Source organism: Procambarus clarkii, chromosome 22 (genome assembly GCF_040958095.1).
Source record: "Procambarus clarkii isolate CNS0578487 chromosome 22, FALCON_Pclarkii_2.0, whole genome shotgun sequence".
NCBI classification, from domain to species: Eukaryota; Metazoa; Arthropoda; class Malacostraca; order Decapoda; family Cambaridae; genus Procambarus; species Procambarus clarkii.
The window spans coordinates 15,412,649-15,429,585 of NC_091171.1; the positions used below are offsets into that span (position 1 = coordinate 15,412,649).

Here is a 16,937-nt window from a genome sequence, read left to right on the forward strand (position 1 = left end):
GAGAGAATCATCATCGTCAAGCCTCTCAATGGTGAACTTGTGAACACACCAGAGAAGGTAACTCTGTGCAAGGGTAGCACTAGCAGGCACCCAGGGAAGAAAACTAAGCATATGCAGCCAGAAGTGCAGCAAAAGTCAAGCCCACAAATTGGGATTGTGGATCTATTGGTATCATTGACCTCTTAGGATATATTGGGCTACTACTGGGATCGTCTCAAAGTTCTCCTCCAAATGTACTCTTTAGAAAGGTGATGAGAGAGGTATCAAATAATATTCACCTGGAAAATACTGGAGGGCCAGATCCCAAATCTACACAGTAAAATAACAACATACTGGAGTGAATGATATGGGAAGGAAATGCAGAATAGAACCAGTGAAGAGCAGGGGAGCCATAGGCACAATCAGAGAACACTGTTTAAACATCAGAGGTCCACGGTTGTTCAACATTCTCCCAGCGAGCATAAGAAATATTGCTGGAACAAATGCGGACGTCTTGAAAAGAAAACTGGATAGTTTTCTTCAAGAAGTACCAGACCAACCAGGTTGTGGTGGATATGTGGGATTGCAGGCCACTCCAATCAACAGCCTGTTAAGTCTAGCTCTCACAAGTCAAGCCTGGCACTGGGCCGGGCTTGGGGAGTACAAGAATTTCCAGAACTCCATCCGGGTACACAACAAGCTGGAGAAAAACCATGCCTGTGAAGCCAACATAAATAAAGGAAAACAACAAATCAAATAGCTCCTGCAAAATAAAGTTCAAGGATGGCTGCCACTTAGATCTCTAGTGGCATCTTAGATCTCTAGGGGAGCCGGCCGGCCGAGCGGACAGCACGCTGGACTTGTGATCCTGTGGTCCTGGGTTCGATCCCAGGCGCCGGAGAGAAACAATGGGCAGAGTTTCTTTCACCCTATGCCCCTGTTACCTAGCAGTAAAATAGGTACCTGGGTGTTAGTCAGCTGTCACGGGCTGCTTCCTGGGGGTGGAGGCCTGGTCGAGGACCGGGCCGCAGGGACACTAAAGCCCCGAAATCATCTCAAGATAACCTCAAGATAACTTATCAAGAAAAACTTGCCCATGACTGGCAGACTGGAGCACTATATGTAGCAGGCAACACCATAACATCAACAACAGAACTAATTAGAAAAATCAGTTCAGGGTATGGACCAGGCTGCCTAGTGGTGGCAATCAGTACTACCAAGTTTCATGCTAGTTTGAATAAATCCCTTGTTCTGTGTCAATTTTTGCAGTTATTTGGCTGTTTCAAGGCTTTGTTTTCTGTGGAGCCTCCAGTTGCCTTCAAGGCTTCACTGACTTTCTGGATACTTTCCAGATGGGGTGGTGAATCGTCACTCACTTTTTGAGCCTCTGTGAGGGGCGCCAGGTTCTAGTCTTGTTTGCCGGTAGGCCAAACGGCACTGCTGTAAGTGATGTGACCCATAAGCACAGAGCAATCTCTCAGAGATGGAGGACTTCCCAAGAAAAGCATCACATTTCCTAACAACTTCAATGCAAGCAGCATTTTCAATAGACATAAACACTGCAATTAAATTACTAATTATGTGAACAGTATATAAATTATATGGCATATTAAATATCTCCTGAACTGCCAACAAATGCATTTTCCAAACATTAGAATATTATTTGAACTCATTTGAAAATATAACTGACATTTTTGTGGGGTGTATTGAATTAAATACTCTTCATTACTTTCATAATGCATTATTTGTATAAATTTTTGTTTATGTAAGAATGCCTACCACATATATGGCAATAAAAAACACAAACTTGTTCAACAAGTACATGTAGTAATGTCTCGAAGTCTTTCCGTACAAAGTGAATGGTAACAAGAAAGTGCCTGTGAAAGACTCCACACACAACTCTGCTTTAAATACAGCACCTGAAAGTGTACATAATGCAAAGATGTAGATATCTTCATGGTAATCAGCTGCCACACTGGGTAAGTCAGACATGTATTATTATTCCTTTCATAAATAATGTGGAACCATGGTGATAGCATTACAATGAAATTAGCATGGGGTGATGACATATACATACTGTAGTGTGAAATGTTTAATTAAATAAACAGTCCCTCAATTAGACAATAAACAATGCCTCAATATTATGAAGTAATGAAATAAACAGTAATTGTGTATATAGAGACATTTATGTACAAAGTGGTGTTACTATGCAATCTGATATGATCACAAAGACTTAGGTTCTGCCCCGTACTAAGTGGTACCAGGCGTGCATGCCAAGCACATGCTTCACATGGATACACTTGCCAAGTACAAGCACACATACTTTGAAAAGTTTTAGGTAAACATAAATCTGAAAATCACATGCCTTAATAAGTTAAAATTACAGTAAATCTCTCAGGTTAATTATTGTTCTGTAACACTGGTCAACAATTTTTAAAAAGTTGCCTGCTTCCAAGACAAAAAGAGCTGTTTATTATGCATTTTGATGTACTGAATTAAAATAGAATAATTAAATTTGCTGATTAACTATTTTCATGTTTAAGGGTTATAACCAAATCTTACTTGATTCAGCAAGTGGTGGATGCTGAATATTTTTCTCCCAGGCTCCAGTGACAGACGGAGTGGTCAGTCTCTCATGATATAGTGGGAAACTCTTGCACCACTATTTCACTCACAAAGAAAACAGCAGTACTTTGTGTATCCACCCTACAGACCCATCACAAGAGCAACAACCTTCAAGTTGCAATAGAGCTGCCACTCCTGCCTGTGTGTCATTGTTTATGCACCTCAAGAGCCACTTCATGTTGTCATAAATTTCCTTTATATGGGATGCATAACCCAATGGAATTGGTGGCAAAACACTTCCATTATGCAGCAAAACAGCTTTAAGACTCATCTTGGATGAAAAACTAAAGCTTATCAATGTTCAATTTTAATCATTACCGATCTCAGTGGCCCAGAATTAGGTACCTATTAAGTCAATCAAAATTGACTTAATTTGTTTCAGAAGCATTTTTGCTGTAGATTAATGTCATTTTCAAAACCTTTGTTTAATGGAAGAAGAGGAAAAGACCGCACCATGTGATTTTACTTATGCTTATTATTTTAAGTTCTTCTCTCTCATATAAGCATCCAGTAATCACAGAGGTGTGGGCAGAACCCTCATGTCAACTACACGCAGGTCATCGTCTACTTACCTCGTCTCAATGTAATGACATACATGTTATATCAACTCACTGCCATGCTCTTATCGCATAGGCAAGTTTAGAATAAATGACTGGATATTCCTGCTAAAATTAAGATGTCATGTTGTCCAATTCATATAACTAGAACTGGATTAGTTAGAAATGTTAAATGCCTCTAGTATGTATATGCATTCAGACATCCACTCTCCTAATGCATTTTGTAAAGCGTTATCTTAAATGATTGTCACACAGGATCACTTCTCACATTAGGATCAGGACACCCAGAACTGTCACTATTTATGGCTGTATTAACATTTAGAGAAACATTACTATTTGTGGCACCATCATAACTTACAGTATCATCATCAATCATTGCAATACCACTTAAGGCATCATCAATACTTAAGGCTGCTTCGCCAAGCACAAGAGAACCACTAAATGTCAGAGTATCACCACATCCAGAAGTTTCAGTGTCTCTGGCAACATCACTTACGGAAGCATCATAACTCATAGCAACATCACTATTTACAGCAGCAACATCAATGTTGTCATTACTCGCTACAGCAGCATTGCGTACGATGGCAACATCACAGTTTATAGCAGCATTATTGGTGCCAGCAACATCTTTGTTTGTGGCAGCACTGCTGCTGAGCACAGCAGAAGCAGCGGTAGCACCATTGCTGCCGGCAGCATGATTTACTACAATATCACCATTTACAAAAGCATCACCACTGATGACACTATCTGCACTTATTAAATACACACTAACTGCATCATCACTACTTATGATGCCATTACCACTTAAAACATCAAGTGTTACAACAGCATCACCAGGTGTTGCATCCCCACTTACACCATGTTCAGCATCCACATCTAAGGAGTCCTCGCTAACGATGTCGATTGCATCCTGTCTGCGCAACGGAGGTCTAAGCCGCAGCTGGGTTGGTTGCTCGGGTGGTCTCTCAGCAGTGACTTCTAAATTAACTGGTTCAGATATCTTTGGTTAATTTACATATTCTCTTTTTTATATTAAAAAATGATTTATCTAAACTGCAACATTATAATCATGATAATTTCTGATGCAACTCAACATATATTAAACAAGTAATTTAGTCTTATAATGGTAATAATGATACATATGGTGAAATTGGTCATGCTCATTATACCCCAATTTAGGGTGTGTTGGGGCTGGGAAGTCCTTCCCCACAATAACCAATCAACCCCCCCCACTCACACCAACACAAAGAATGCTGGGAAGACGGGACACCATGAGCATAGCTCTCATCCTGTAACTACACTTAGGTAATTACACTTAGGTAATTACACACACACACACACACCCTTAATTATAGACCTGTATCATTGACAAGTGTAATAGTCAAAATATTGAAAAAAAAAAACAGCGTTGAATGTAATGAAACGCCATTTTCTGGGTGAGTCTCAGAGGCTCCCCAGAGCTATCCATGGCTGATATGGATACCCTAGCTATTTTGCATCAGTCGATGTGGGTGGAGCTCTAGGCCGACCGGGGACCACGAGCCAGAACCTGGCCCCCTCAGAGAGGCACGGGGAGGAATGGCCCATAGAAATGCACATGTGATTTGGAGCATTCTATATCTGCCATCGACCGGGGCAGGCACCCAGAAAGGTAAGCGCCACAAAACAAACCCCTATTCTGGTTAACAACAAAAATCGACAAACGAGTGGACAGAACTCCCCCAGGAAAACGAACTAACAAGCATGACCTCACACGAGACGCGCCACATGTCTGCGCATCTCCCCCCACCCCGGGACGGGGAAAAGGGGGACCCCCAGATCCCCGCTCCAGTTCTGAGGCTGGATATCAAAAACGCCGACTGGAGGGCGGGAGGGTGCCGGGGAGCCTCCGGGACTCACCCAGAAAATGGCGTTTCATTACATTCAACGCTGGTTTTCTGGGGGGAGCTCCTACGGCTCCCCGGAGCTACTTCACCAAAGACTACCTAAGAAAACAAGGGGACATACCCGGGAAGTGGTCGGTGAACCACTCCTCAACACGAAGTCGAGACAACAACTCTAGGACCCCTCCGGAAAGCAGCAGGCACATCATTCGCCAGGAAAAGGGAGAACGGCCGCAGACGAAGAAACCTATGACCACGACCAAAGGAGCCAAAAACCACTGCGCCTGAGAAGAGCAAGAAGCTCTGCCACACGACCCCCAGAGGCCAATGCCAACATAAAAAGAGAGCCGAGGCCGGAGGACCGGAGGTTAGGTCAACCGAATGATGACAGACGTACCAGAAAACGGGAAGGAGGCAAAGCAAACCTGACCCCAAGGAGCCACAACCACCAAGAAGAAGAAAAACAGGAGAGCACCCTGTCCAAAGATCAGGACGGCACAGGCAGTGCATGAGAAGGCCGGTGGTGAAACAACGCACGAGACAGCCTGCGAAACGGCGCAGAAGGAACATCGATACCGAAAGCTAACAGTAGAAACCAAGGTGCCAGACCCAGGAATGGCCCCAAGCGCCTCTACATCCTCCGCAAGCCAATCCTATGACAGCCCCAGGAGGGAAAAGAAAACGCAGGACCAAACCCAAAATGCCACAAGCGTGCAAGTCCACCGCCACAAGTGCAGCCGACAGGGAAGGAACCCTGCATAAGGAGCCGCCCCGCACCAACATCCCGCAGAAGGGCAGGAGCGAAAAGACTCATTAAGAGGAGCAAAATCGCCCCCAGGAAAACGAGTAGCGCCGAGACAGCGTGAAGAGAAGAGATATGCACAAAAGAACAAGAAGGCCAAACACCCAGAAGCTGCCGGGAATAGGACCCACAACCCCTAGAAAGGACCGGAGGGAAGCTCAACCGAATGATGACAAACGTACCAGAAAACGGGAAGGAGCAAAACCGTCCCGAACCTTCAAGAACAAAAAGAAGTAAACACTAAGGACGAAGGCACAAAAACCCTGTCGCACCCGAGACCAAAAGTCATGCAGAAACCCCAAGAAGAGGGGGACATGACGGAGAAGGCCCGTCCCGGAAAATAAGGGCGAAGACCGTAGAAAAGCACCCACCGACAGGACGGAAACAACGGGCACAATAGACAAGGAAACCGAGCCCAGGGAGGGGCCGATGTCCACAAAGCACGTGCGGAGAGGGGGAACGGAAAAACCCCACACCACAAAACTGCAAGCCCCGCCCAGAGGGGTAGAAATACCCCGGCGGGGACCAACGGGGCCTAAGGCCCCTCACGTTAGCCCCACCCCAGCCCCGGGAACCCACCCTGCAGGCCCCGGGGCCGAGCTGTCCCCTCAAAGCCCCAGCGTCAAGAAAACCCCCGGGGCAGCTGTGAAAAACACTAAGGAAGGGAGCCCACTAGGCTCTGGAACTTGAACCGAAACCGGAGGATAGGCGAGGGGCGAGACGAAGACCCCAAGCTCATCCCCAGCCAGCACAATGAGGCGAGGACAAGACAGAGAATCTAAGGAACATGGAAAAACCAGGCCCAGCACAGCAAGACCAGCAAGGAAGGAGGGCCCCAGAGGGAGCACGGAAGGGCCGAACATAATGCCACAACCAACCCTGACACGCAGCTGCAGTACCAAAACCGCAGCAAAACGTCACCACACTCCCCGAGGAAGCGACAGAGAAGATAGATAAATCGTACACGAGTGGCACACAAGGGGACACAGGCGGAAACCGAGCACCCAAATGAGCCACAGGGACGGTAGAAGAAATGTGTGCAGTGTAACAGGCAATCGAAGGAACACATGAGGCAGCCCAACTGGGGCTGACCCCAGACACAGCCCCAAGAGCAGAGACGAGAGCGCCCATGAAGCACAGAATCCGCTCGACAGGCAAACGACAGGGAAGAGGCGGAACCAAAGAGCCAGAACCCAATCCTGCAAGCACAAGGAGGCGAGCACAAAACACCCTCGACACAGGAAAACGTACCACCGAACAGGCACCCCCACCGTTGCACTGCGGAACAAGGTGGAGGCGGGGCCCCGAACTCAAGCAAGGTTAGACAAGCATAGGAGAGGGGCAGGAGGAGTACAGGCAGGAGCCGCCTCGGAAGGGCCAAGAGGCCACCCGCAGACACTCGTGAACCAAGGAAGGAATCAGGTGGAGAGAACATGAACTGCCTAGTATGGGCTAATAGCCCTGCAGTAGGCACCTCGGGTGATACGGTCCACGTTCTCAAGTACGTATGTACACCCATTCCTACTTCCAAAAACAAAAACAGCGTCAGGATGAAGGAGACGCCAAACCGCACCAACTCACCTGCTGAACATAGGCGCTGAAGGGCCATGACGCAAGCTTTCGAGTCTGTAGCTGCCAGAGGCGGCCAGGGCGCCCATGCTGGAGAGGAGGGGAGCGGCGAAGGAGGCTCCCCACCCTAGAACGCAGGGAAAAACCTCGTGACTTCCCCACAGCGGCATCCCAGAACACCCCCAAAGCAACGGGGCACGGATTGGATTAAGAAAAGAGCGAGAGGCGAAGCCCCCCCCCCCCCCGAGAGAAAATGGATGCAGAACACGTGTGCACACTGCCCGGAACCAAAACAAACTCCCACGGTGCATGCGCAGGATGCGAAAGAAAAGTAGCCCAACAAGGCGAGAAGTAGCCCAACCAGGCGAGAAGTAGCTCAACCAGGCGAGAAGTAGCCCAACCAGGCGAGAAGTAGCCCAACCAGGCGAGAAGTAGCCCAACAAGGCGGGAAGCAGCCCAACCGGCTACAAGGAGCCCAACAAGGCGAGAAGTAGCCCAACCGGCGACAAGCAGCCCAACTGGCGACAAGCAGCCCAAACTGCTACAAGGAGCCCAACCTGTCCAGAACAGAATGAACCAGTATGGAGGCAAACTCCGGGACACGCAGGAGGTAAGCCGCAAAGGCCAACCGCACCGCAGGCGAAGAGATGCGGTTAGCCGAAAACCTCCGGAAGACGGAACCGAAGAAACCACAGGGACACGGAACCGAACCCAAGCCCAAATCGTACGCAGAGGGGGGGAAAGAAAACCCCACTCCTTGCAAAAGTAAGCCCCGCTCAGAAGGACGGAAATCCAGGCGGGGCGCAATGGAGCCCAAGGCCCCCCAAGGCCGCTCCTCCCCAACCCCAGGAGCCTCTACACCAGGCCCCGGGGCCGAGTTGACCTCCAAAGCCCCGGCCCCACAAGAAAAAGCCGGGGCAGCCGAGAGAGCTGGAAGAGAAGGGGCCCACTGGTCAGACCCTGGAGTATCGGCCGGAGGAACAGACTCGAATGCCTCCGCAGCTACCCTGTACGGGGCAACCCCCGAAACTGCCCAAGTCTCAGAACCTCTAACCCCGCCCCGACCCTGAAGTCTGCAGATGTGTAAGGGCCGGAAGCAGGAGGGGGAAAAACAAGGGGGGCGTGGAAGAACCAAGGCCGAAGCGACCAAAACCCCCCAAGTCTGGGTCCCTACACAAGCGGGGCAGCATCGGGGCGTCCAGGGAAGCGACCAACCTGAGCGCGTTGCAACATCCTACCCTGCAATGCGCGAGCTGCCTGCACCCACAGGAATTCATCAGCAGACTGGGTGAATGGAGTCACGAACAAGCAACAAAGCTCGCAGGACTCAGGGTCGAATGTGTCACCGACCCAACAGGCAGCATGACGGAGGCAAAAACAAGGAGAGTCACCCTGAGACAAAGGGACAGAGCAACCCTCAACTCGCACAAAGCGAGAGGGGACGCAAGGGTCTCCACTATCGGACCCAAGAGCCCCCGGGGGGGTTTCCCAGGGCCCCTAGACTGGGTCTGCTAAGGGTTATCCCAGGCAGGGCACTGCTAACCGGCACCCCAAACTACCAAGCAAACTGCTAAAGCTGAACCCATGGGACGTGTCCACCCATGAGGGCGAAGCAGTGGGTGCCACCACACAAACGAACCTAATATAAGGGTGGGGGGGGAACACAAGGCAGACCCCCCTACCAGGCAAAAACAAATATAAAAGAAAAACCACATCAGTGGACAACGTACCCAGAGGGAACAGAGCCGACCGCTGTCATAGGTGAAAACTAGCTACGCAGTACCCTGCGCCCCACCAGTGCGATAACTACCACTTACCCCAAGGTAAACAAGGGAGTAAAACCCCCAAACACTTGGGGCGGCCAAACGCCAAGCAGTGAAAAGCCAACAGAGGTAGACCCAAGGTGACTTGTGGAAGGCAACCCCAAGCCCCAAGGGCGGTACTTACAGGGCACTCAGGGAAGGTGACCCTAAGCACATGCAACCCGAGTACCTGAGTATACTACTCCCAGCTCACACGACCACCGTAAGAGCAGCACTGCAAACAAGTCACAGCACTGAGACAAGACCGGAGATGGAGCCACACGACCGTGCATTATCCCATCAGCCGAGGAACTGGGGCGGGGATCGCCGGTGCAGGGGTCTAGGGCTCCCCCTTCCCCCTCCCAGGGAGGGGGGAGCTGCGCAGACATGCGGCGCGGCTCGTGTGACGCCATGCTTGTTAGTTCGTTTTCCTGGGAAGTTCTGTCCACTCGTTTGTCGATTTTTGTTGTTAACCAGAATAGGGGTTTGTTTTGTGGCGCTTACCTTTCTGGGTGCCTGTCCCGGTCGATGGCAGATATAGAATGCTCCAAATCACATGTGCATTTCTATGGGCCATTGCTCCCTGTGCCTCTCTGAGGGGGCCAGGTTCTGGCTCGTGGTCCCCGGTAGGCCTAGAACTCCACCCACATCGACTGATGCAAAATACTTAGGGTATCCATATCAGCCATGGATAGCTCCGGGGAGCCGTAGGATTTCCCCCCAGAAAATAATTAAAACTAAATGGGTAGAACACCTGGAGAAAAACGATATAATATCAGACAGTATGGTTTTCAATCTGGAAGATCCTGTGTAACGAACTTACTCAGTTTTTATGATCGAGCCACAGAGATTTTACAGGAAAGATATGGTTGGGTTGACTGCATCTATCTGAACCTTAAAAAGGCTTTCAACAGAAGTTTCTCATAAGAGGTTGTTCTGGAAACTGGAACATATTGGAGGGGGTGACAGGTAAGCTTCTAACATGGATGAAAAATTTCCTGACAGAAAAATGACGGCTGTAATCAGAGGCAAGGTATCGGATTGGAGGAATGTCACGAGTGGAGTACCACAGGGTTCAGTTCTTGCACCGGTAATGTTCATTGTCTACATAAACGATCTACCAGTGGGAATACAGAATTATATGATCATGCTTGCTGATGATGCTAAGATAATAGGGAAGATAAGAAACCTAGATGATTGTCATGCCCTTCAAGAAGACCTGCACAAAATAAGTATATGGAGCAACACTTGGCAAATGGAATTTAATGTGAATAAATGCCATGTTATGGAATGTGGAATTGGAGAACATAGACCCCACACAACCTATAAATTATGTGAGAAATCTTTAAAGAATTCTGACAAAGAAAGGGATCTAGGGGTGGTTCTAGATAGAAAACTGTCACCTAAGGACCACATTAAAAACATTGTACGAGGAGCCTATGCTACACTTTCTAACTTCAGAATTGCTTTTAAATACATGGATGGAGAAATACTAAAGAAATTGTTCACAACTTTTGTTAGAAGAAAGCTGGAATATGCAGCGGTTGTATGGTGCCCATATCTTAAGAAGCACATCAACAAACTGGAAAAGGTGCAACGACATGCTACTAAGTGGCTCCCAGAACTGAAGGACAAGAGCTACGAGGAGAGGTTAGAGGCATTAAATATGCAAAAACTAGAAGATAGAAGAAAAAGAGGTGATATGATCACTACGTTCAAAATAGAAACAGGAATTGATAAAATTGATAAGGAAGATTTCCTGAGACAATCCAAGTTTGTTAAGTGAGATGGTATTTCCAAGTGGTCACTAAATTTTGGGACATGATAGGAAAAGCAGTAACGGTGAGGTGTTGCTGCACTAGTGAGAAAGAATCTAAGTGTATAAGAATTAACCCTCGACAACCCACAGGATGTGGACATTGTTATACTGGTGATTTGTAACCAGAAAGATAAAATAGTACTCATTAGTGCCTAGACTCCAACAGCAAACAATGATTATGAGTGAAATAATAACAAGAGAACATACAAATAAAGCACAATTGATATACCTCGAGGACCTTGTTTAACAATAATAGATTGCAAGGACAGAAAACTTTAGGACCAGTAGATTCATAAACCTCTTCCTGGAAACTTTCATGTAACAGCACATTAAACAGCTAACGAGAATGTAGGAAGGGGATGTTCCATCAATACTGGATCTAATAGTTACCAGGAAAGAGAAAGACCTCCAATACTTAAATTTACCAAATAAAAATAACAATGTACTAGAAATTAATTATGTAATTACATGCAGTAGTACACACACACACAACTCTGCAATATAGTATGAAAATGGTTAAAGGAATTGTAAAATATAAGATATGTAACATGTGCAGAAGCCTCATGTAGTATCAACGGTGCTGTATATACGTGGATAATTTGATAATCTGAGCTCAACCCATGCAAAGTAAAAAAAATCATCCCTTTTTTTTAAACTGTTATATGTAAGTGAATAACTATTTAATACCAAATCCGTGTTTTCCAACACCATACAAAGCAAGGGTTACCTATACAGTATAAGGAAATACATAATTAGTTTCATGCAAAATTTAAGTATGCATGGTGAACATTTTGAAGGTTTGAGCACTCACTCTATGATGCACAAGGAAAGATGCACAAGGAAAGATAGCACAAGTACTGACCTTGTGGTGTGACGGGCGGCAGTACTGGAGGGTACACTATTAAAACCACAAATGTGAACACATTCCACATACTGTAAATTCCCAACAGAAGACCACTTGTGTTCTCTATTTCAAGATTGCCAAAAATATCTTCCCAGATCCACATTCCATCATGTAACTGTAATAAAGATAGTCATCATCATCATCATCAATGCCCCATTTACCCACCTTCATGGGGTGGGGAGGAAGTTGCTTGAAGAACACAGGAAAGCATTATAAGAAAAGAGGGGTCAACATACACAAAATGTCACCAGCAATTCACAATCTCTTCCACATGAAATAGCATTATATAGAGCTAAAACCATCACATTCTGATAAATAATCCACAGCAGTACTCATAAGATGAAATGTAAAGTACTTTTCTTGGGGAAGCCCCTTGTGGCTATCTGAAGCTACTACACTGATACAGTGTCAAACTACTAGGTGCCATCAGTTGCAGAGATCATACTGGCCTACTGGGGACCACAAGCCAGTACCTAGCTCCTTCAGAAAGGTGCAGGGAGCAGTGACACTATGAAAACCTGTTATGTTAAATTATTCATGTCTGCCACCAACAAGGAAGAGAAAGCACCCAGAAAGTCAGCGAAGCAATACAGACTACTGTTAGGTTAGAAACAAGTCCGCACCCTGCAAACTACCAAAAAACCAGCGTTGAATGTAATGAAATATCATTTCCTGGGCAAGCCCTGGAGACTCCTTGAAGCTATCCAAACTGACATGTGCCATATTAGTTTGGTGTTACCAGTCCTGGGAGTTCTAGTGCCTACCGGGGACCACGAGCCAGACCCTGGCCCCCTCAGAGAGGGACAGGGAGCAATGGGCTATGAGCACTCTTCATTTAGAGTATGTCATATCTGCCATCGACCAGGGAAAGCACCCAGAAAGGTAGGCGAAACCCTCTACTGGTGAAAATTGCAACCTACATCCAAACAGAGTCATAGAACTATCCCCAAAAGAAAACAAACAAGCAAGCAAGTTGTCATCCAACTAGCGCACTCGCTCAATAGTGCCACCCCCTTCCCCAAAAGGGGAAAGGAGGAGCCTCCGGTGCTCACTCAGAAAATGGCGTTACATTACATTCAACGCTGGTTTTCTGTGGGGAGCCCTGTCTACTCCCAGAAGCTAACTACCCACAGATAAGTAAAAATAGGGACTTACCCAGGAGGTGGCAGCACAGCAGGTCTCAAGACGAAGATAAGGCAACTGGCCGCGACAGATGTCCCAAAGTAACACAAGGCCGGAGAGGGACCAGAATGTTCACAAGATACCTGGCGTTCATGACCCTGTTTGACCTCCAAAACCTCCGCGTCAAAATGTTGACCCAAGACATATTACTAAAAACAGCAGCCAGAACAGTTTACTTACGCACATCATGGGCACGAGGGTAGACTGCAGGCTGCATAGACTTGATAACTCTGCGGATAACCTGAGAGACACATGCCCTGGAACATGGAACTAAAGGAACTGGAAGAACCCAGAGCGCATCCCCTGGTACTGAAGCAGAGGTCTGCAGGTAGCGAAGTAAAGCCGCCACCGGACACAAAACAAGATGCACCCACGGCCGAACCAACCAAGCATCAACAACCCACGGACTCTTCCAAAAGCCAGCCGTTTCATTCTTCGTCAGAAAAAAAAAAAACGCTGCAAACGAACAAAACGACACGCAGGACCAAAGTAGCAGAAACCCCATGTGCCAGAGAAGGGCATGAAGCTCCCCAACCCTACCCCCAGAGATGAAAGCCAACAAAAACAAGGCATTCAGAAAACAGTCCTGAACAGAAGGGGCCCACAACAAACCTAGGAGGAGGAAAGAAGAGAGAACCCCCGGTCCAGAAACCAAGATGGATCAAGCAGCGTAAAAGCAGGCCGGAGGTAAAAAAAAATGCATGGGAGAGCTTGTGGAATGGGGCAGAAGTGACATCCACCCAAACGCAAGCTGGAGCAGCGCCAACAACAGCGCACAATAAAAAGCAACAGTATTTGGCACGAGATGGCAGTCCAAAAAGAGCCAAGAAGGAAAGGACAAAACCCCCATCACAGTCACAGACAACACCCTCCAAAGGGAAAGGAAATGGCGGAAAGACTGCCAGGAGACTTCATACTGTTGCCAAGACGAAGACAGCAGGTGGGACACCATCAGAGAAGCCACCTGATCACCATACAAGTGTCAAAACACGTGCATCAGAAAAACTAGACGTGATGAGTGGAAGAGTAAGTCAAACCAGCAAGGTACCTCAATGGCCCGACCTGCTGAAAGAGGTGGAGTCATGAAAAGACGCCCAGGTTCGGACACCGAGCAAGCAGCGCCTAAAACCAAGGCTGGGCCGGATATAGTACCATGGGGCCAGGAGAAGCACCCCCTCTCATGTTAGGATTTGAGCTGAGCCGGAACCTGAAGCATCAGCTGAACTGGGGATAAAGGTACAGGAACCCCCATCTCAACCATTCCTGCAGGAAAGCATCTACTGGGCAGTCGGGGAACGGCGCCGCGTATGTAGGGAGACACTGAGACCACGCCGACACAAAGAGGTCCGCCTCTGGGCGCCCATACGTCTGATAAAGCCAAAGGAAGGTGGCGGCGTTGACCAACCACTCTGTGGGAAGGGGAATGAAGCGAGACGTGCCATCTGTTAGGACGTTGGACAATCCCGAAATAGGTTTGGTGCAGTGCAAACCCCAGAGAACTTGGCAGAAGAGCTACACACAGCCGCAAACTCCTGCTCCATGCAGTGAGCATGACAGAAGGACAGAGCCCAATGACCCTGGCCAGGCTGGTGAGCGCTGGTCACAAAGCCCCAGCTGAGAGACGAGGTGTCAGTGAACCACCGAGCATGGGAAGGGAAAGGCGCCAAGGCACCGAACCCTGAAAACCTGAAGAGGAAGCCAGTGACTTGGCAACTGATGGAGATCAGACACTGGGGTGCGAACCCAGAAGTCGCAAAAGAGGTGAAAAGGGCTGTCCCAAAGATACCAGAACAGCCTTCGAAGCCAAACTCTGCCCAGTGAATAAACCTGGATGCCGACGTCCAGGCTCCTGCACAACTGCTCAAGCAACTGCCCAGTGACCCAGGTCCCCCCAAAACAGCTCTAGGAGGGAATACAACCGAACCAACACCACCGATGTAAGAGAGACGGACACAGCCCATGAATCCCACACAAGGCCCTGCCAAGTCTGACCTGAGAAGAAACCAACTGGGGCTTCCGCCAATTCACCAGGAACCCGAACCCGGCAAGCTAGGAAAGAACCAGATCCCTGGCTAGCAGACGTGCAGCCTGGCCTGGAGCCCACACCAACTTGCCAACAAAGGAGGCTGCCAGTTAGAAAGGCATTGGAACCTCGAACAGCCCCATATCAGAGGAAGAGGAACCGAACATAAACAAAACCGGAACCAACATAGAGGCAAAACTGGGTCTCACTGGAGGCACGCGGCAAAGGCCTCCCAAACCCCCCAAGAGGAATCCGAGAGGAAGAAAACCTCTGAAAAGACGAATCTGAGGAACCCTAGGGCACCCAGAAACAAACCAACTGAAAGCCCTACCTACCACATTTGACAGCGGAAGAGACGCATCACGAGAACAAAGGTTCATTAGTTGTTCATAATGAATAATTTTACAAGTTTTTTCTTATATAACCCTGATACAGAAGCTCCACAGCTAAAACGGTCAGAAAATGGACAGAATACAGGATATATCCCCGGTCGATGGCAGACATGACTATACTCTCACAAAGTGGAATGTTCATAAGCCATTGCTCCCTTTGCCTCTCTGAGGAAACTAGGTTGTGGCTCATGGATCCCGGTAGACATAAAGACTCCAGTAACTGATGCTCTAGACTAATATGGCAGATATCTGTCCGACAGCTGCAGGGAGCCGATAGAGGCTCCCCCCAGAAATTTAGGTTTTATGTACAGTATTGATGTTTGTTGGTCCTGGAATGCATTTCCCCCCATTTACTGCTTTCCACTTATAGGAAATCTGGTTCGAGTTACAAACTTATGAATGCGAGTTACAGACTTATGAATGGCTTTTTTTAATTACTACTATAGAATAACATTTGTATACTAACTTTTTGTATTTGAATTTGTTTAAAGAATTTACATATTTCATCAATGTACTGTATCTAGCAGTAAACTCCTTTGGGCACTGACACATGGCAAACACACAGGGGCAATGAAAGGTTACACTTTTGGTTATTTTATGAATCCTGCATATTTTAAAAACATTACTATTATTATTTGATAATATAATCTGTAAATTTATGATTTACTGAGTTTCTTTGAAAGATTTTATGCACTGTAAATTATATTATGTAGCTGATGCTTAGATTAGGTGGCCTGTTAACATGTTTGGTCAATGCATGGATTTAATAAAGCAAGGTTTGTTCCAGTGAAATTGTACCGTACAGAATTGTAACACAAGACAAGTTGAACATTATCACCACACAATCAGTGTAAGATAAATTGGCATAACTCATGAGTTGAATGCATAATGAATGAGCCACAAAAATGTGCTGCCAGTACAGTCTTAAGACAACAATTTTAACGTCTAAGTGAATATGAGCCACACATAACTCGCATCAACCCCATAACAATGCATTATACCACCGAAGTAACTCCATGAAGAGCAAGTATATTACAAACTATAAAGGGATATCATCTTCATCGTTGCTTCCATTCTTCTCATTTACCTGCACATCTTTTTTATAAATTAACACATCCTTAAATAAGAATAATGTACTGTACTATAAAAAGACTAACATATATGACTTACCCTTTTAATGACAAACTCTACAGCTGTGAGGAGAACACAGAGCCAAGACACCACCAGCATGAAAGCCTCTCTCCACCATGGACCTACTGATGCTCTGGAGAATTCACATGTCTTACCAAATGGGTCTGTGTCCATCCCCTTGCACTCTTCTTGACCTCTTTTCTGCACAACAATTACTGCCTGCATTGTTCAAAACAACTTTCATTAACTTTCATAAAATCCCTTAAAAA

General features: G+C 47.0%; 1 protein-coding gene across 2 annotated transcripts in view; it reads right to left on the bottom strand.

The window, feature by feature from the left end:
- Positions 1-1,704: 1,704 nt before the first annotated feature.
- LOC123757594 (protein wntless) overlaps positions 1,705-16,937 on the bottom strand; it is a 115,866-nt gene continuing 100,633 nt past the window's right edge. For both annotated transcript variants that reach the window (XM_069329489.1, XM_045741387.2), the window contains 3 exons: positions 16,708-16,887; positions 11,899-12,055; positions 1,705-4,148 (listed from right to left, as the gene is read on the bottom strand). In XM_069329489.1, the coding sequence (XP_069185590.1) occupies positions 3,409-4,148; positions 11,899-12,055; positions 16,708-16,887 (1,077 nt within the window). In that variant the 3' untranslated portion in view covers positions 1,705-3,408. The remainder of the gene's footprint in view (positions 4,149-11,898; positions 12,056-16,707; positions 16,888-16,937) is intronic.